Consider the following 21,825-nt stretch of genomic DNA (forward strand, 5'->3'; position numbering starts at 1 on the left):
AATCAACCATTCAGAATGCACAGGAAATTTATATTTTGTTTGAGTCCAGGGCAAGCTATGACCATGGACAGAAATTCCTATTAAATATAAAAACAAGAAAATGAAAAAAACTAAGTAAAAGCTTAGAAAAGAACTTTGTCTTCAGTGTAGAATGACTAAGCTATCTATAACGACAGTGAGTGATCTCAATTTTAACATGTTTAAGAGAGGACAAAAAGCATCTAAAATGTTGAGATAAAACAAAATGTACACCTATCCTTATTTTTACATGTATTTTTCTAGCTCTTGTTTTTATTCCTTTCGTTCTTGTTAGCTTCATATCAAGAATATATTTTTCAATTTACAATAACAGCAAAATGAATTCATTAATTAACTCTAATCATACTGGAGATACATTTTATCTATCGATGCTCAGCATGTATAACAGCTGGTTGTCATTAGTCAGGAAATGATTGAAAATTGAATCTGCACCCCTCGCCCCGCCCCGCTGCTATTTGCGATGGAACAAATATTCTCCTGACGCATAATCTGCCCCTTGCTGCAACTTCATCTAACTTGCAATTAAGGTAAAGAAGCCCAGCATGTCTATTCCCTGTGCTTCTCCTCATTCTGAAGGCATCCCTTCTAGTACAATTTCTACCTACCGAAGCATACCGTAAGGCTGGTGCTTGAGCATTTTCCACGTAACCCCTTCTCACCTTCATATATTTCTGCTCATTTAGTTACGGGAAAAGGAGTACAAGCCAAACCAACTCCTAACTACATTATATTAGAGTTATGATATCACAACAAATTGCTGACTGATCTACCTAATGGATTGAAAGTCTTGCATCCCTTTAGTGGAGAAAAAAAACTGAAAAAAACTGCAAAGGACTGACCCAAACAGTTGTCTATAGATTACCAGCAAAGACCTGGATATGAATGTTAAAAGAATTTTCCAGTCCAAACTGGAAGAGTGGTCTGGAGATGAACAGAGTTCTGACCTAACCGGAGAAGGTGCTCAGACAGGCAGCCCCAATGATATCACCTGACACAGCAGCGCACACCTCACCAGTCTGCAGCTTGCTGCAACTAGCAGGCTGCAAGTTTGCCCAGCTATCCCTTCCCCCACTGTAAATTTCCGCCTGGAATGCAGTATGTTCCAGTTCATCTAGTCCACTATTACATCTCATACACTGGCCTCTTCTAGAGGTGTCAGAGGAAGGTGTAAAAATTCCCATAAATAATAATTATGGAAAAAAAACATGCCTACAGGGAACGGTTTTTCTCCATAACTTCTGTCATTAGTGGTTGATTAAAGCCCTTAAGAGTGAAAGTTTATATCCCTTCTAAATGATTTTTTGCCCCATGAGGTAACTACGGCTCCAGATTATATATGAATCCTACTAATCTTTTGGCCCAAGGATAACTTCCAACAATGCATTTCATAGATTAATTATGCATTGTATAAACAAGTACCAGATGTATCTAAGTAAGGCAAAACAAGCCACTGAAAAGAAGAAAACTGGGCTCTTCCTCTCCAAGTCAGTGATCCAAAATACAAAATCACAAGTGCTTATCTGTTTCCCCATTTCTAGAGTTATAAAATATTGTTTCTCACCTTAAAGGGATACCACTGAACAATTCATAACAACTGCCAGGGACAGACACAAACAACTTTTTAGACATCATGGTGTCTCCTTATGCTGTGTGATAACCAAGATTCGATGTTACTAAACTCTAGCTGGTATTACTCTCCCCTTATCCTAGGGGATGATGACAAGAAATGCATGCACCCACTCTTCTGGAAAATATGGCCAGCTTTTTAAGGTATAAATCTTCCTCAGGCCAAATTTGGTTTGATCCATTGGCTTATACTTCTCTTGTGAAAGGTAGGTAGAAGTAGGATCGAGGGCCTTCCTCTAATTTTTGTCAACATTTGAAAACCTAGTACCCTGCCAGGCAAAAGTTGAGAGGATCCTGAGCTCTTAGAGTACAAGGACTGCCTTTGTAGAAAGAAAAGCATTACGTCTTGTCATCTTTGTTTGCACAGCATTCTGACTCATAGCTGGGAAAAGATAAGATCTTTCTCCAAGATGCAGTGCTGTATTTTTTTAAGTGCCAGTTAAAGGGGGAGACTTTTAACACAGAGGTATGGGCTGTTTCACTTACAAATATGAATTATTTTTTGTCCTGAACCAAAATGCAGAGGAGTCTGCATTGCCCGGAGTTGCATTTGGGGTCTTCAGCAAGAGCTTAGCTGTTTTACCAATCCGGAGACACATAGTAATAAGGGGAAAGCGCATGCCATTTCCCTGTGAGTGTTGCAGTTTTAATACCTTCCCACTCAAAAGCATAAGGAAAATAAATCTAATAAAGAGAATATGTAGGAATTGTCTGCTGTGGTCTTAGGAAGAATTTTTATATAATCGTGTCTGCCTGGACTCGATATACAATGGAGTGGAATCTGAATGCTGTAGCTTTTAAATATTTGAAATATTTAAATTGTTTCCTTTCTGCTAGAGGTTAATTAACATAATGTTCTTCTGTAAAAGAGATGATTCTTACACATACTACTCCTTTAAAGCAGATGGCAGTAACTGCTGCAACACAGTGTTTGCTGGCAAAGCAAACACTGAACTGCCCCCACCAGTCAACAGGGATAGGGTATTAGTTCCTTGGGCTGTCTTGCTATTTGCAATGGGAAACATATCTTGTTACAACAAGGCACAAGTTAATTTAAGCAGTCACAATAACACAGTTGCTGCACCACATCAGACAACTGAAAAGAATCCTGTTGGTTGTTCAAAAGGCCAGAAGTAGAGTAGAATTCATGGTTATTCTGTTTCTGGCAAATCCCTACCTGTGTCACAACTATAATTTTCACCACATCAGACTTCTCTGTCATAACCAAAGTATTACTACTAATAAATGGGAACAGGACATGGATTATAGGTTGGGGAAACTTCTGTTTACAAAACATGTGCATTCAGAGTTCTCAATATAAGGAAAAAATAGCCACATCTACAGGAAAAGAAAATCGACAGATTTAATCATATGTTTCCAAATCTGAACTCGGCATGAAGATTTAAAAAAAAAAAAGTAGTAACTTCTCATACCACAATTCAGAGTACATAAAACAATCTCTGCATTATTGTTGGAACTGAACCTCCCACAGCGCTTAACTTTCAGTGACCTTGTCCTACGAACATCTCTTTAAAATGGCACGTGCTAAAAATAATACAATTATAGTAGCAAAGACTTACCTAAAATAAGAGAGGCAGTTAAGAGACATTCTTTAAGCCCTCTGTTAAATGACACAAACTGCTGTGGGAGCTTGTAAGCCCACCTGGTCAGCAAACATTAGTTAAGAAGGAAAAACAACTTAAAAAAGAAACACTTTGAATTCATGAGCCAAAATAAAATTTTAGATACCAAAGAGAATTTAGAAGTGTGAAAAGGTCTTACTATATCAGAAAACAATAACGTAATAGCTAGCACCTCCTGCAATATAATCAAAAGTCATGAAAAGGGCTATAATTGACACAAGGGATGATTTATTGCAAGGACAGAGGGATGTCATCTCAAGCAATAAGTACCTGACCTAAATTTATTCTTTGAAAGAGCAAAGCAGAGTACCTGCAGCTAGCAAGGCTACAACTTCTAAGGGCGACGCTATTTTATAATAGCCCTTTTTACATTTAGTTCTGTCTTCATTAAAATGATTCACTGGTACTATTTAAGATAGGTCTGTTTATATGTTTGTGTATGTGTGCACATACATGACTTGTGAAAGGAAATTTGTGCAACAAAGGTTAGAGAAGCTTTTCGCTTTAACCTGACATTCATTTAAAGTACATTACAGCTGATCTTTAAGCTTATCTCCCTCTCCTTTGTAAAGTTGGAGTTATTTAGTATGATTATGGTACCAGGTAATTTACATCTACAGTATTCCTCTAGACTAAATCGCAGACTGTCATCCTGCATCAGAATGATGTGTCATGCATCAAGAGTGTCAAGGACAGTATGGTCTGCCATTCGTAGCAATAATCTCAGTATCCTCGAAATGAACAGTCATGTTTACTTCACGGGATGTCATTTGTTCTACATTCTCCTTCACTGCTCAGCAGTATTCACTGTTCCTTTGGGTATCTTGACTGGTGTCACAAACAATTCAGCAAAGCATACAAAACCAGTTACAGCGCTCTCCTATGGGTGAGGGTGGCAGAGATCTAAACACAGACTTTCAGTAACCAAAAGGTAGCTATGGAGAAGCTGGGGTTACTTTCTTCACAAGGATGCATGGTGACAGGACAAGAGGTTATGGACACAAGTTGCTTCAAGGAAAACTCTGTCTGGATGCAAGACAAAATTATTAACACTGAGAACAGTTACACGTTGGAGTAGGTTGCCCAGAGAAGTGATGGAATCTCCCTTGCTGGAAATATTCAAGTCTCAGCTTGACAGGACCCTGGATAACCTCTTGTAAGATCCTGCTTTCAACACCAGTTTGGACCTGCTGATCTCACTTTCCTGTGATTCCTTTCATAGCATTGCCTATAGCACATAAATTTTGCCCTAGAAAGTGAGCTTTGTGTGATCTTTTCAAAAGCACCTAAAAGCAGAATTTGAACCCAAGAAAGCTATGTTACATATAAGAATAGGTCTGAAGGCTTTTGATTGCACAACTTCCCTCTCCATAGGACCGCTAACAGATGGAGTGATCATCTGGCCTTGAAAGACTCTATTATATACCTGATCTCTCATTCCTTTAAACACCTCTGAGTTCCTTCATAGTCACAAGTCATTAATCCTTTTATTGTTGTAGATGGTACAATATGAATGAGTTATACTGAAGAAGTAACAGAGACAAGTCAAGGCACCATACGAACACACATGAAGTACAATTTTAGTATCATCTGCCATTTCTTTCCAATATCTTTGAAAATAAATAAATTTGTTCAGTATTCTTGGTGAGCATAACAGTATGTATGCCATTTTTATGGAAGAAGCCACCAGTCCTGTGTTCCCATGCAAGAAAATCCTGTCAGCACAACTAATGGATGTCAGATGAATAAGCTTAGAAGAGCAAACAAGTGCACTGTCGAAACCATGTCATCAACCCACAGGCCTATTCGTAGTGATATTATACACTCCACTGCCTCCAGTGACAGCCCAGGATAATCAGAATCCACATTCAGAGTCATCTGATCTTGCAAAATTGACACAGCGTAGCTAATAATCCACCAGAATTCAGAAATTATACTGGATTTAAAAAGGCAGCTTTACTTTCATGCCTTGCATTTGAGGCAGATTAAATAAATCGAACAGGCAAGGCTATCAGGTCATTATTTGTATGTTACAGCTGTCCAGTTAGAGTTGACAGACACTCTTTGCGCGGCCTGTTGACTGATTAAGAGGCAGAGTAAGTCTCTGAGAGTCATAAATGGACAGAGGTGGGGGGAAGTTTGTGATAAAGAAAAAAAATCAAAGGCTGATGGAGTAACTCACGAGAAATAGTTGCACTTCTACACAGGCCACAGATACCATCGGGAAAAAAAAAACACCACAGAGAGGAAACTGGATGGGAGTTTGAAGTGGGAATCAGAACAAAGTGTTACTGTTCTACATCAGAAAACTGGACTGAATCTTCTGCAAGGTGAAGAACAAGCAAAGCAGAATGAAAGGTGAGATACTGAAGCATTCAGATTAATAATGAAATTTTTCTGTTCTCTGAGCATTTCCTTGCCAAGCAGTGTTTATTTTAACTCTATATTGGAAGCTGTGTCTCTGTTTCTGAAGCCAACTGTTGCAGAACAATGTAATGAACTGAAAGTATTATTTTACCTTGCTTGCAAGAATGCTGAATTCTTTCAAGTGAATTCTACAATGTAGTATTCAGTATTGCAGAAGATTATGTATAATTTTAATATAAATACAATTTCATTTTCGAGTGAAAATAAATGAGTAGTTTGTGACTTAAACTGTAGTCTCAAAATAAAACTTTCATTTATACATTTGTCATATTAAATGTTATAATTGTACACTTATTCCTTTAATATAGTATTCCCTGTACTAATTAATGTTTGATCTCTGTAAGTCAATAAACAGTCTGTCCTTTAATTTCCAAAGGTTTCAAGTAGTAACTAACCAAAATGTTTTTCATTTTGAAATACTAAATAGTAAAAAGAATTTGAGGCATCTTAAAAACAATGCTACAAAAGGATTTGTCATTCTGACTTTCTTTGGACAAAGAAAATCTAATTATTCAACAACATCTGATAATTTTTTTTTAATTTCATGCTGTGCATACGAACATAGCTTTAAGTGGCACCTTGTTTTCAAAGTAAGATCATTAGTAAGATATGAAAGGTAAAAACTATTACTTTTTCAGTTAAAACTGACCTGAACATCATAGAGCAGAAGATAATTATAAATACTAAATATTACTAACTACTCCTGTCAACTCATTTATCTTTTTAACAGCTTCCTGACAAATGTTTGCTGATTGTGTAGAAACTTGTATCTATGGGAAGTACAGCTGGTATTGAGATAAGAGAATTAAAGCAATAAGTATAAACATAGATATTTTAAAGAACAAACTTACAGAATCTGGATTGCTGAAAAAGTACTGTTAACTGTTTTTATAGCAATGCCTTTGAAGCTCGTTATTCTTTTGATGGCACGTTAACTTAATTCTTTTTAGGTAGTACAATTAGTAAAAACACAGAAAAATAAAAGTTCTACTTGCAATTCTTCTGACACAAGATGGTTCAAAGTTGTTACTACTACTGAAAGAGAAACATTCCAGTTTAATAATTTTAGAAACTCTGTCTCATTCCTTTCAAACATCACTGCTCTGCTGATGGCAAATCCTGCTGAAAACCATTTGTACTTAAGATAAAGCCATGGGAAGTACTTCATTTTAAGACCATGGAAGCACTAAATTGACTCTGCATTATAAAAGTACTTCAATACTATCCATAATTTAGTAATGTATTGTAAAAGAAAATAACTCTTTTCATGCTATCTACATTAACGTTTATTATGGGGCTGTATATCCTTTGCCCATGTTAATGACTTGTATATTGCCAAAAGACAAACATTTTAAACTAATTTGAAATCTTCTTTCACTTGTGATACAGGTAATTGGCTTTTGGTTTTGAGTGTCGTCTTGTTAATACATGCAGCTCATGGATGTCCCGACAAATGCCTATGCTATACAGCTTCAAAGACTGCAGACTGCAAGAATAGAGGATTCACTGAAATTCCTGCCCGTTTACCTCCTGAAATTCAGATTCTACAGTTGCAGAATAACCGTATTTGGAGAATCAACCAAAATGCATTCACTGGAACACCCTTGCTCAAAATCTTAGACTTGTCTAATAATTCTCTCTCGAGTTTGGCACCAGGTGCTTTCCAAAAATTACGGTATCTACAGGTTCTAAACCTAACCAGAAATTTGATTCATTTTATAGAAAACAAGACTTTCAGTTTCCTCCCACACCTAAAAGAACTGGACTTGTCATCCAACAGCATTATACGTTTGCCTGAGACTTTTGGAAACAGCACAGGGAATATAACGTTGCTGTCTGTGAAGCATAACAAACTTCAGAAAATGGAAAGAGTTCTGCTGGAGTCACTTCCAAACCTGAAGGTGGTTCTTTTCAAAGATAATCCCTGGCAATGTAATTGTAATGTCTTTGGCCTGAAACTGTGGCTGGAGAGCTTTTTATACAGAGGTAAGGAATTCTTCTCATTACATACAACGCACATGAGAACACTTAACCAGCATCCAACTGATCTTCACTACTATGGCTTAACAATTTACCCCACACCTTAGATCATCCCCTCAAATAAGCACACTAAAATATATTCTTATACATAGGTCAGAATATAGGTGCTTTCATAAATAGAGGTGGCAAACTAGAATCATAGAGAAACTTTATATTAGCACAAAGAGAAAGAGAGAAACTATACACACACAATCATATAGTATGTACAGATACATTCTGGAAATACAAGTGTAGTGTGTGTATGCATATATATCCAAATATATATACACACACACATAAACATAACAAGTATACTTGTGCATATACACTTGCTTTAATTCTACCAATATATTTTTGCTAGAAACCAACTTATTGTTTAAAAGGTTTTTACCTGATGCATGAAGGTAAATATCAAGACAGATGTCAATACAGATTTAACTTTAGAGAACTCAGGATTCTAATTCCTCTATAAATTATCACTTAGTAGCTCTTTAATATTTTAAGAATACTTTACCTAAAAATGTATGTTACACCTTGGACAAGTTTACTCCTGCCTAGTATTGCTTCCTAATTTGTTGCTAACCAGAAGAGGTACTAAATTAATTGACAATTTCCTGACAGAAATGTGTAATGCCATCACATGGGGAAAAGTGAATTTTATAAATAAAAGTAGCCTTATATTTTGGTCACACCTGCTTTTAAATATATTCATGAGTTATGCTGTAGAAAAGAGAATACGGTTTAATTTTAAAGGAATTAAGTATTAAAAGAAATTCATTTCTTTCTCCCAGGAGGTATGTTCGGATTCTGAGAATTCAGAACAGCACGGCAATTTGCTTTTCTCTAAATCAGGCTTTGATGCTTGCATGTGATCAAACTACTAATTACCTATCTGTATAAGGAAGTGACATGGAGCATGTTGCAACACAGGCACATGTGAATATGGTCCATGTTGCCTGTGATTGAATGGACTGCCATTTTCAGGCATCAGAACTTTACAGGCCAGCTGGAAAACTGTACTGGCTATGCAGGGACACAGTTAATATAGGAATAGTCTCTGGGTGAGGTAAAGCCACTGCCAGAAGCAACCTTTTAGAAAAGGCAAAAGGCTAAAGTCCTCTCAGGGTTAAAATCTTAATATTTTGGATTGGTAAAATACTACATTATCCCAGGGTTTTACTTGTATTATGCTGGAACCATTCCCCTCAACAAATTTCAATAGGGGTTCTGACTTCTCTGTGCAAAAGAATGTAATGATCCAAGATAAACATATCAGATTATCTTAATTACTCTGCCAGCAGGATAAGCATTGTAATTCATTTCAAAAACCAACGTTGTTTAGAAATTCAGTGATGCCCCTCCATCTTTCCGAACATTGCACAGATTACTTTAATGAAGTGATATGGAAGTTACAAATTCATTTTAGTAACAAGTTTTAAACTAAGCCCAAATACTCTGTTCTCTTCTACGTTTATATTTCCCTAAAATTACTTGTGTGAATCCATGAAGAAAAATTAGTTACATTGCACATTAATCTTTCCCATTACTTATATTGTATACTTATGATAAAATAGTACTGTGGCTCTAGAGATATTTCTTGCAAGTCCTAACAAAACATTGCTAGAGATGGAACATTGTCTGAATTTAAAAGTATTGCCTTTGTGTCCAATATAACTCTAAAAGATTTCAGTATTTTTAGCTGAATCCAGCTCAGGCAATTGACATTTGATGCATACTTGTAAACAATTATAGAGAATGCTTCAGTTCAGGTGGGACTCCAGTCTTCTATTCCAAGCACACATATTTAGTGACTTAAAACCATAGTAGGAACACAGTTGCAGGATTTGGAGTTTTACCTATACCCACATTCAAACTAACACATTGGAGGTGTACGGAACCACGCTTTGGGTTTGGCTATTAAAGACCAAGAGACAAGCTGCTATGTTCATATCTGTCTTGGAATACCGTCAATATTTGTGTAGTAGTCTCCAGATGTCAGTTTGGGTCCATCTGTATTCACTACTTTCTCAGACAAAGTCTTTTCAGGATGAAAATTTCTATGCCTGGTTTTACCTGAAAGGTGGATTATTTTGGATAAAGAAGAGGAAGAAAATTCAGCTGATTTGATTAGTTAATTTTTAAAAATATGTAAACATTGTTTTTGGCCTTATTGACTCCTTGACACACTACACCTCTAAAGCCGTGGTGTATGGACTAATTAGAAACCTGAAGGGTACGCTCGGTGTGTGTTCCTCTACATGCTGAGGAACAACTGCATGATGTACCAGGACTTGGGCTTCCTACTTCACTTCCTGTTATACTAAAAACATCCTTTGGGAAAGAGCAGAAGCTGGCTCTAAGCAATCATGAAATTTACCATTTGAGCAGGGTAATAGATTGATTAATCTTAACTCCTGTAGATCTCCCTATATTTTCTTACCATAAACCTTGCTTCAAAAAATTACTCATGTATACATAAAACTTACTGAACTTGCTCTTTGCTTCGTTACAGTTAGCATATGATGTCAGGACAATGACTATTTCATGGAATATTTCAACTGAGTGGAAAATCTTTATTAAGTATATTGTTTCAATTTCTTTTTATAAAAAGAAGTAATGGTATGAATTTGAATGGAATGAATTTGCTGTTAACAATACCTCTTTGTTTTCATCTGTGACTTAGTTCTTACTTTTATACCACTGTTGTTTTTTACTTTTACATCCATAAAATCATAGATAACTTAATTCCTGATGAATTGCTTCTTGCAAGTACTGTCTTATATGAGTGTTAAAGTGTAATAATCTCACCATTGATCTAACTGGAAAAAAATCTTAAAGATATAGTTAGAAATCTTTAAAAGTATAAAGTCAAAGCTGATGATAAATTTACTTCAGGTTTCTGTTAATTTTACATTAAGATAATTCGGAAACAACCAAATCTTAAGACCATAAATCTGTTTTTTTACAGGAGGAATAAGTGACGGCATTATCTGCTCAACACCAGGGATTCGGAAGGGAAAGGACCTCCTCAAAGTTCCCTACGAGCTGTTTGGGGCGTGCTCTCTAGCGACAGCTCACGTTCACCTGGCTAGCATTCACCACCATAGCTTTGAGCACAGAAGTTCCCTGAAGCATGCCCATTACAATGAACACGGGGAAAACAGCCGTTCAAACTGTGAACCCAAGCCAAAGCCAAGGCCTGTTAGTTTGCGTCATGCAATTGCCACTGTAGTAATAACTGGAGTTGTCTGTGGAATTGTGTGTCTAATGATGTTGGCAGCTGCTGTTTATGGTTGTGCCTATGCTGCAATTACTGCTAAATACCACAGAGAACATTTGGCCCCGGTCAGACAGCATGGGACTCCTGAGGAAAAAGAGCCATTTGATAGTTCCTTGGCTTGAGTTACCTCTGTCTTTGGTTTCTTGAAAATAAAGCCCTCACTTCAGTTAAAAAACCTGGAATCTAAATAGGATTGATTTAATAGTAATTACTACTTTTTTTTTTTTTTGCCTTTTCACATAATTTAAAAAAATGTAAATATATATATTCTTTGGAATATATATTAAGACTTTATGTAGAAGAATGTAAGTTATATTTTGTGTATGTCTATTCTGAAGTCACTATTTAAGGCTGAGTGTTTGAGATCATGAAATCTTGATGTAGCCACTTTAAAGTATTCCACACTCCATTACTAGCTCTTGATGTAATATTAGTACAACCTACAGTCAGTAGCCAACATGAGTGAGCTTTCTGCAAAGAAAAATACAAAATAGCTACAAATGACTGACTATATTTTAAGATCTTAGAGTACCTGGTATGTATACAGAAATACAATTCACAACCAGTTTTAGAACCGGCCAGTCTATACACTGCCACTGATAACTTAAACATGTGTTAAAAACATTTCCAAATACAATTTTTCTACCTTCCAATCTGCCCTAGAAGACAACAATTAAACATTACACCTGTTACCTAATTCAGAAAATAGGAAGTACCTTGTTAACTATCACATATCGTTTTAAAATTACTTAGTAGGGAAGAAGGAAGAGAACTAAGAAAATGCTGAGGAAAGAAGAAATGCTACACTGTTTCAGATACAAGAATGGAAATGAGCACATATTGCATATATGAAGAGACACTACCCGTTATCCTACTGGCATACATGCTTGCTACAGGCATTTCTGAAGCTTCTTATTCCCAAATCCACACACAAGTGTTCCATTTTGCAAATATCATGACTGCAGATGCAGGTCCCGTCACAGTGCTGCCCTTCAGTACAGAGGATAATATGGTTGCATGTTTACACGTTCTCTCTCACAGAGAGAACATTCAGCTGAATTCATTCAAGGGTCCACCCTAACTTTCTGCAGCGCAGTTTTGCCACCAGAGGAAATCAGAGCCAAAACCATTTGAGTAATACAAGTTTAGAACAGAAAGAATATTTTGAATGTGCAGAAGTATTTTTTAAATAATTCTTAGAAATTATTTTAAGGCAACCAACAGAGATCAGCAACTCCATCTACCTTTTCCAAGACCAGATAAAATACACCTAGGCTATTTGTGACAGATGTCTAATGTGTTTTCTGAATCTCTCCAGCGACAGGGTCAAAGACCTGTCTAAGTAGCTAATGCAGAAATCAACTATGCTTATAGTCTAATAGCTTTTCTTAGCATCTATCCTAAACCTTTGGCGAAAATCTTGCCAGTTGATTCCATTGGGCAGAAGACTTGAGGACAATGGCTGAGTAACAGTCTGCAATAAGGGCAAAAGGAAGCTGTGTCATGGCATTCAGAGACCTCCACTCTCCTTCCAACAGATGGATTCCAAGACCAAGTTCTGTAGCTGTTTTAATAACAGCCTCAAATGAATAATGGGCTATATGGCAGGAGTCATGTAGCCCTTGCTCTTATCTACTTAGTAATAATTGCAACCTAAATAGTAAAGTTCATTCCTGCATCTGCAGTTACTTTCATGTCCAGAGAAAATTAAGCATCTCAGTCTTAATCTAAATCTAGCAGACACTGAAAACAATCAATTACTGGCTGTCCTTTTTTTTTTTTTTTTTTTTTTTTTAAACTGCTAAGTACTTTATATTGTTATTAGGCTCTCTTCACTCTTCTCTGTCCTGAACTAAATAAACCAAGCTGTTTCAAAGTTTCCTGTAAGGCCACATTCTCCAAACTTTTTTTCCCCCTGCATTCCCTGGAACCTTTTCAGTTCTTCTACCTTTGTTTAAAGTTTGGTACCCTAGATTGGGCATATTACTTCAGCTGAGACATCATCGGCATAGAATTTTTAGAATATTTATATTCAGGCTCTTTAAATCTGATCTCTTGATGATGTATGTCAGAAGCAAGTTTGCTTTTTTTCCTTTTAAATATTCAGTAAAGCTTAATGAATAATCTATTTTCAGAGCTAAGTCATTTGAGTGTGTAGATCTACATTTTGTACTCTTTTATCCATTTATTGCAATAACATTTTACAAAGCAAGACAGTTTTTCAGATAGAGAAGACTGAAGTAATACAGGATAGGATCTTATTGCCCATGGGCCAAAAAATGAGTTCAGAGCCACGTCAAATCAGTGCTTTTCTACAGTGACAACCTAAAACAAGCACACTTGCACTCAAACTGCAGATCCTAAGATAAAAGCTAATAAACCTCTGACCTCCAGAGAGATTTCACCCACAGTGTTTCTAATAAACTCAGGTATAGCAATGCAGCTTTCATCACAAATAAATTCACACTTCTGATATCTTCAAGCAAAGGAAAAACAAGAACTGACTTGATATTTCCTAGTCAGGAATAACCAGAATATCTTCCTAGTCCTTATAAAACAGTCCTATCAACAAAAACCTTTCAGATTTTCCTTACTGTAAGACTTTTTTTTAAAAAAAAAAAAAAAAGAAAGAAAAGAGGAAAAAGGTGAGGAAGAGGCAATGAAGGGCACAACAACATTTAAAGAAACTCTTTCCAAGTCACATTTAAGATGCTTTGGGGATTTTTATGCACACATAAGGCTGTAAATTGATATGGAGTTCTGCCAGAAAGCAAAGTATTTCATATTTCCATTAGTTCACTCTGCTACGGGATTAGAACAAGCCAATCCATGCAAAATCTGATCTATACTTTCTAACTTGCTGTTTGCTAAAGAAAGAAAAAGAAAAACTACAACAAAAATCCTAACAAAAAATCCCAGAGAAATTTTTCGTTTAAGGTTTATAACACTATATATAATATTTATAAATATGTTTGCAATTAATGAATTCCAGTTATTTATGATGATAAGCTAATAGTAGACATTCAACAGACAAAAGCATTGATTCAATTGCTTAAATTAATAAATGAAAAATTATTTATTTTTCAGTAGAGGAAACAGAATGTTTGACTCCTGAAAAACAGAGATAAAAGGCACAATTTATTGTCCATAACAATTATTGACTACAACAAGTGGAAGACTGCATCTAGCGATTCCCCACAGAACTGCCCTTAATTTGTAAAGCTTAGCAATGGACATCTGCTGCTGAAATAAGTTGTCTGCACAGATTTATTTTTCAGATAGAGGTTCCTGAGAAAGCTTTATTGTTTTTCCAGCAATCTCGTGAGAGGTATTATAGTGAGCACAGTATTTTTTTCTAATCTCTGAAAAACACTCTTCCCCCCAAAGTCAACAAAATATCAGGACACACCACTCTGCAAGGTATTTGCAAAGTCAGAGAAAGTACACATATTGTTGTATTCCTGTCTTTCATATAGAGGCTCACCATATTACTTTGTTTTCAGAAAAAGAGGCTTTCTAAAATTTCAATTTAGAATGGAGATTAAAAACTACAATATGCCAATGTTCTTTAAATGAAAATGCCCTTAGTATCTATACTGAAAGAAACAAAGCTTAAACCGAAACATGTGTCTTTCTATCCAGAGCTTGCAAAAAGTCAATCAAAATTCAGCTTCATTATTTCCTAGTAATACAAAGTCCAAACAAAATCAGGATCCTCTTCTTGAATATCAAAGCAGAACGTTTAGTGACATTACACATAGCTTATCTATCATTAACAACATTAACAAAAAAAAAACTAACTGTTGCCTACTAATAACCATCTATCTTTGCTGGCCAGAAGACAAAGACACACAGGCTTTAGTTAAGCATACAGAAAGTATACCTACTTTTACAACTTTGATCTTTGAACTTGGCTGAAAGTGGCACAGTAATAACAATCATAAGAGTGTCTTGGTACTTCCTGGGTTTATATTACCTGAAATGTGACTGTATGCTCCCCAGAGGAGACAGGCAGCAACATCAATCATCTGGATGTGGCAGTAAGCCACAACAGGGGAGAAGAAGCAGGAATTAGAAAGCCATAAACAAACTAACAACTACATACTTCATAACTATCTCCAATGAAAGCTGCAGTTCCTCTCTCTTACTGATTACAGAGGGATCCCCAATGTTTTAGTGCTATGTACACTATATGTTGAACTTTTTGCATAAGGGTGCCATTCTCATTTCAAGACACAACAAATACATGAGAAAACACTGTTAATAAGTGGAAATGCAGTCTACTGGGGGGAAAATAAATTAGTTAACCCACAGTACCTAAACTGGTATTAATGTATTCATATACTACGTAATTGCAGCTTCATACTTGCGCACCATTATTTGAAGTTTTCAAAAGGACCTGACAGCTTATCTGCTGCCTTGTTCTGCAATCAGGGGTTTCTTTTGCTAGCAGCAGAATTATTTAGCAAAATGCCCCTAGAATCTGATTGCTATTAGATCACAAGGATCTTCCTCCTATCCAAATTACGTAGTACTAAAACCCAACCAACCGAACAAAACATTCCAACAGCAAAGCAGAAGTGCAGAGGCAAAGAGCAGAATGCTCTATGCAATTTACAACACATGTTAATACTATACATGTTGGGATACTGTTCTAATTCATCTGTCAGTGCCCCAGATTCTCTGAGAACAAGTGGTGAGGAAAGCCCAAGAATCAGATAAATAGGGGTTAAATTCTTAAGCCAACACTAGCAGAGAACTATCAAAACGTGTGAATGGTTGTGAATATGCCATCTAACTTCAGATTCCCTGTTCAGTAGTAGAGAGAGGTAGGATTTTACCACATGCTCTGAAGCATTCTGTGGAGGAACTTACCTCTCTCCATGCATTACCTACAAACCATGTTTCCTAAGTCATGGCTCCTAACCTGAGTTGTTTAATGTTAGACTGTACAAATACATATTTCAATTTTCCTGAAACTGAAAACATTTGTCTATAAACTAATATTAGATTTATGAATACAAAGATAATATTCAAAATGAACAAGAAACTCTGGAAAAACATAAACTAGTGGTTTTCCACCAAAGCATGAAAAGCATTTTGAGCGATTCACTAACCACTCCTGCTTAATATAATCTTCTGTGGCTTATAATGTGGAGTAAAGATTAAGCAAATCACTGTCTTGCCTGACAAGGAAAACATCTATTTTAGAATGTTTAAAAAATTTGGTTGATGTGTCATTATGATGACATATTCATTTTCCCTTAGGCCTTCATAATAAAACGCAATTTTATAGATATCATACATTTTAAGGACTATGTATGACAGTGACATTTGCTTGAATGTTTTTAATCATATAGTAATACCAAAACAATACATGTGAGAAAAAAGGAAAAAAAATAAAAGTATAAGCAGTACAGAGCAGATGTATTTACACTATGTGCTGTTGTAACAATAACAGATTTAACTATTTGTGAAACATTTACAGTATCTGCCACTCCTAGAAATATCAGTAGTTCAAACTACTTTTGACTAAATTACTGTGAGTCACTTTTTCAAAGCATGTTCTGGGATCTTCTTCAAACAGAGATGTGCACGCAAACTCCATTTGAATTCACTCAAACACCCCCTGAATGGAGTGTTGAGATTGTGTATATACAATTATTAACACACCAAAAAAAAAAAGGAAAAAAGGGGATGAAGAACAAATTTTTTGTGTTGTAAAGGCATTTATTTTCAGGTACAATATGCACATTTTCCTCCATGAAATTATAAAAGAATCTTCTTACTTAGAGTCTAGATCACCAGAAGCCTCAATTACTGGAAAACTGGTATATTCACAAATTTTCCTTTCAAATCGCTGTTCTGTAGAGGCTGATTCAAACCGGAAGATTAAAAAACTGAAGTGTGACCAGCCTCAATAAGACAGATTTGTATTTTAAAAGTAATATGAGATTTCGGATCTTTCCTGTTTTCAAGGCACAGTTTGAAATATCTTAAACAGCAGGATCATCAGGGTCACTTTCCTCTGGCCAGAATAGAGGCGTTCAAAATTGCATGCCATTTCTAACAAATTAGTGATGAAATGAAACCTTTATCATATCTTCTTCAGCTCATGGATGAGAAACAAAAAGGAGAACCCAAATCTTCAAATTGTGTCATTCAAAGTACCTGAGGGCTTTTAGCATTTTGACTAGGAATACTTAACATGAAATAACTGAATTTATTGTTATACTAATTTTGGTCTTAAAATGATATAAAAAGGAGAATAATGAAGGTGATGGATGAGGACACTTGTAAAAAAATCTCTCTTTAACCAGGGTTTACTGAAAAAAAACCTTGAACTTGTATACGGGCTAGTTACAAAAATAAAGGATCAGCTTTGAAAAGTTAAATACTGGAAAGGGAAAAGATCCTGACTTTACCTGGGACAATTTGTTTGCCAGTATAAAACATAATATTCTGTGTTTGCATAATAAGGATTTTTGGTAAAAGCATTTAAAATCAAACTGTCAATGAACAGAAGAGGGTTAGGCTGCCTTTTCTTCAGATTCAGTAACACCTCCTACATCTGACTACAAAGGCCTGCTTATTACATTTTAAATATGTATTTTAGTGTATATTTAAATATAAATAATATATACATAAACTAAACTTAAGCATGATCTACAATTTTAGCAGAAATCAGTAATACTATTTTAAAAGTGGTTTCTTTTATTCTGCTAAGCCATATGGACATGTTTCTTTCCAACAAATCTCTTACATGAGAAATTATTTCTATTAGTCTCACAGTATTACTGTGTGGCAGAGAACAGGGAGTAACCTAACACTTATCATGCCCTTGCGTTATGGCACCATCTACTATGGAATTAAATGCACCTGCCATGCATTTAAGGGCAGATTCCCTGGAACCTTCTGTGTCACATACCTATATAAAGAGAAGACACTTTAGAAAGATATGAATCATGGGTGGTAGAAAGTATTTCTCATTTTCTTTTCAGCTTTTACTGCTTGGCAGCAGAAAATAATGGCTATAAGAAAAATTTGGCCACCCTTAATCATTCTGAAATTAACAGTAAATCTATTCTCTTGAAAGGGCTACATACAAAGTATAACTATTATTCAACATGTTCATGAATGGCAGAATCTGACCCTTATGAGTCTAGTATTCTCACAAGAGCTATAGACTTTTTGGTAACCTTCGCCACAGGAGATTCTGAGAGTGGCTGATCTTCAGGCCATCTGTACGAGGAACACTTAATACACAGAAGGAAAACAAAAACACCAATCAAGAAGCTTGTAATTGTGAAGAAAAAACAGGGTTGCTTCTGCACTGATTTTTCTCTTCTGTCCAAACAGGAATTACTGCAATCGTTCCTTTTATGTAGCTTCAGCAGAAAAGAATGAGTCAGGGTAGATTCGCAGAGCTATGGCAACGTTTGAATGCACATCCCAGGCAATCATTCTTCTTTGATAGAAAATGACTGTAAAGATGCCTGTACATAAGAACAACATGGATTTCTTTTCTTTCCAGAATTACGCTGAATAAGAGAAATATTCAGATTACTGGACTACTTTTATCTCTCTCTAATTTAGCTACACTGAGCTTCCGTTAATCTACTATTCCAGTTAAGTTGACACAGAACAATGAGGGCTTACTTTCAGAAACTACAGGTCTGACTGTATTGGTAAAGCTTTTTATGTTTTTAAAATGAACAAATTAAAATATTACTTGATTTTGATTGAGAGACCACAGAAAAGTCTATGTGCAGGGAGGACTCATTTAGTGTTTTCTATATCCTCATTTCAACTTTGATAAATACAAAGTCCAATACAAAACTGATCATATATAAAATATTTTGACAGAAAATAAATATAAAACCACTTTAGATATTCCTTCCTTGTACTTTGGTACCATAGAAACAAAACTTCTTTGCAATTCTACATTTTTATCGATAGGTGGCGATAGTAATAAAAAACCACCTGTTTTTCCTATCTAGTTGTTGTATCTAGTTATATCTAATAATTTTAAACCATTTTCTATTGCAACCTTTCCATCATGGAAGAAACATGCTTGATGACATTCAAACTAGGTTTCAGAAGTAGTATCTGTATGCTTATTTTTCAAAGCATCTTTCTGTATGCTTATTTTTCAAATCGATGTACTTAGGTCCTTTGCCACAGACAGCATAGCCATTTGTTAAAATGAAAAGACTGTGATATATAGACACTCAGTAATCTTATTAATCTTTAAGATTACTCATGTTCACATGGTATCATACTGCTGTTCTATGTCCTGCAATACTAGAAATGCAGGCACATTTCATGGTCTTTCTGTGACAAATTTGCATACCTCTTTGCAACATAGACCTGATTTCAGAAGACAGAGAAGACACTTTTTTTTTTTTTTACTGTGAGGGTGGTCAAACCCTGGAAGAGGTTTCCCAGGGAGGGTGCAGCCCCTCCATCTATGGAGACATTCAAGACCTGACTGAACACAGTTCTGGGTAACTTGCTCTAGCTCAAGATTCTGCTCAAGATCTAATACACTGGGATTGGACTAGATGATTGCAAGAGGTCAATTCCAACCTTAACCATTCATGTATATAACTAGTCTGCACAAAAATAAGCACAGAAGACTGAAGGAAAATTTGTACTTAATTTCAGAATTTTTAAGCAGCCTTGTATTAAACAAAAATGGACTATTTCTCCTCATCTCCTTCAAACTCTAAATTTCAAATGACTATGAGACTAAAGACTGTGCCTGTGTATGATTTAATCCTTCATTCTTCCGACTAGGTGTCCAGAGCTTTTTACTAAGCACTGCTATGGACTTTTTCAATTCCAGGTTCTGCTTGTTCTAGGAAGAAAAGTTAAAAGCTCTTGACAATTTTCATCAGACATTTTCTTCAGTGTTCTTTAATAAATTTTTGCCCTAGCAAGATTATGTCAGTTCTGTTATCTTTAATTACACATCCCAAGGGGCTAATTTTCATGTTTTATGTGAAAAGCGATGGTCTCTTTCAACACAAAGGGCTTTTAAGGTCCTATATTGCACTGTAGCTTTTGAGATAAAATGCATCTATATGAAAGTACATATATGAAGGTTCATGCACTCTCTCAACTGTCTCAAAATCTCAAGAGAGAAACTTTTTTCATTTTTTAGAGCCTGCTTTACTCCGTAATGACTTTCATTTGCTTGCTTCTGTCCCCATTTCTTGTCCAGAACTGTCTAGGTAAGCAGTATCCTTAAAAATTTATTTTAAACAAAATCATAATGATGAAACCATCACCTTTCCCCAAAAAGCTGGAAATAAAAAGAAACATGTACATAACATATACAAATGCAACAAAAAATGCTTCTATAGGTACATCGGGGTAAAAGGAAGACTAGGGAAAGTGTGGGCCCTCTCTGGAAGGAAATGGGAGACCTGGTTACCCAGGATATGGAGAAGGCTGAGGTACTCGACAACTTTATTGCCTCAGTCTTCACCAGCAAGTGCTCAAGCCACACCGCCCAAGCCACAGAAGGCAACGGCCGGGACTGGGAGAATGAAGAACCGCCCACTGTAGGAGAAGATCAGGTTCAAGACCATCTAAGGAACCTGAAGGTGCACAAGTCCATGCGACCTGATGAGATGCATCCGTGAGCCCTGAGGGAGCTCAGGCGGATGAAGTTGCTAAGCCACTATCCATCATATTTGAGAAGTCGTGGCAGTCTGGTGAAGTTCCTACTGACTGGAAAAGGGGAAACATAACCCTTATTTTTAAAAAAGGAAAAAAGGAAGACCCAGGGAACTACAGGCAGTCAGTCTCACCTCTGCGCCCGGCAAGGTCATGGAGCAGATCCTCCTGGAAACTATGCTAAGGCACATGGAAAATAAGGAGGTGATTGGTGACAGCCAACATGGCTTTCTCAGGAGTCGGTATTGGGACCAGCGCTGTTTAACATCTTTGTTGGTGACATGGACAGTGGGATTGAGTGCACCCTCAGCAAGTTTACCAACGACACCAAGCTGTGTGGTACGGTCGACACGCTGGAGGGAAGGGATGCCCTCCAGAAGGACCTTGACAGGCTTGAGAGGTGGGCCCATGCAAACCTCATGAAGTTCAACAAGGCCAAGTATAAGGTCCTGCACATGGGTCGGGGCAACCACAAGCACAGATACAGGCTGGGCGGAGAATGGATTGAGAGCAGTCCTGAGGGGAAGGACTTGGAGGTATTGGTTGAGAGCTCAACGTGACCTGGCAATGTGCGCTTGCAGCCCAGAAAGCCAAACGTATCCTGGGCTGCATCAAAAGAAGCATGGCCAGCAGGTCAAGGGAGGTGATTCTCCCCTGTACTCCGCTCTTGTGAGATCCCATCTGAAGTACTGCATTCAGCTCTGGGGCCCTCAATGTAAGAAGGACATGGACCTGTTGGAGTGGGTCCAGAGGAGGGCCATGAAGATGATCAGAAGGCTGGAGCACCTCTCCTATGACGATGGGCTGAGAGAGTTGGGGTTGTTCAGCCTGGAGAAGAGAAGGCTCCGGGGAGACCTTATAGCAGCCTTCCAGTACCCGAAGGGGGCCTACAAGAAAGCTGGAGAGGGACTTTTTACAAGGGCATGTAGTGATAGGACAAGGGGTAATGGCTTTAAGCTGAAAGAGGATAGATATAGATTAGATATAAGGAGGAAATTCTTCTATGACAGTGGTGAGGCACTGGAACAGGTTGTCCAGAGAAGTTGTGGATGCCCCGTCCCTGGAAGCGTTCAAGGCCAGTTGGATGGGTCTTTGAGCAATGTGGTC

The 21,825-nt window shown here is 36.7% G+C and overlaps 2 protein-coding genes across 2 annotated transcripts in view; one reads left to right on the top strand and one right to left on the bottom strand.

Annotated features, from left to right (window-relative positions):
* CACNA2D3 (calcium voltage-gated channel auxiliary subunit alpha2delta 3) overlaps positions 1–21,825 on the bottom strand; it is a 471,854-nt gene that overhangs the window by 65,722 nt on the left and 384,307 nt on the right. The window lies entirely within an intron of this gene.
* On the top strand, positions 1,793–13,640 carry LRTM1 (leucine rich repeat transmembrane protein 1). Its single transcript, XM_075158436.1, has 3 exons — positions 1,793–1,871; positions 7,125–7,721; positions 10,723–13,640. Exons 1-3 carry the CDS (start codon positions 1,793–1,795, stop codon positions 11,154–11,156), a joined length of 1,110 nt encoding a protein of 369 aa, XP_075014537.1. The 3' UTR covers positions 11,157–13,640.

This window comes from Calonectris borealis, chromosome 10 (genome assembly GCF_964195595.1).
Source record: "Calonectris borealis chromosome 10, bCalBor7.hap1.2, whole genome shotgun sequence".
NCBI lineage: Eukaryota > Metazoa > Chordata > Aves > Procellariiformes > Procellariidae > Calonectris > Calonectris borealis.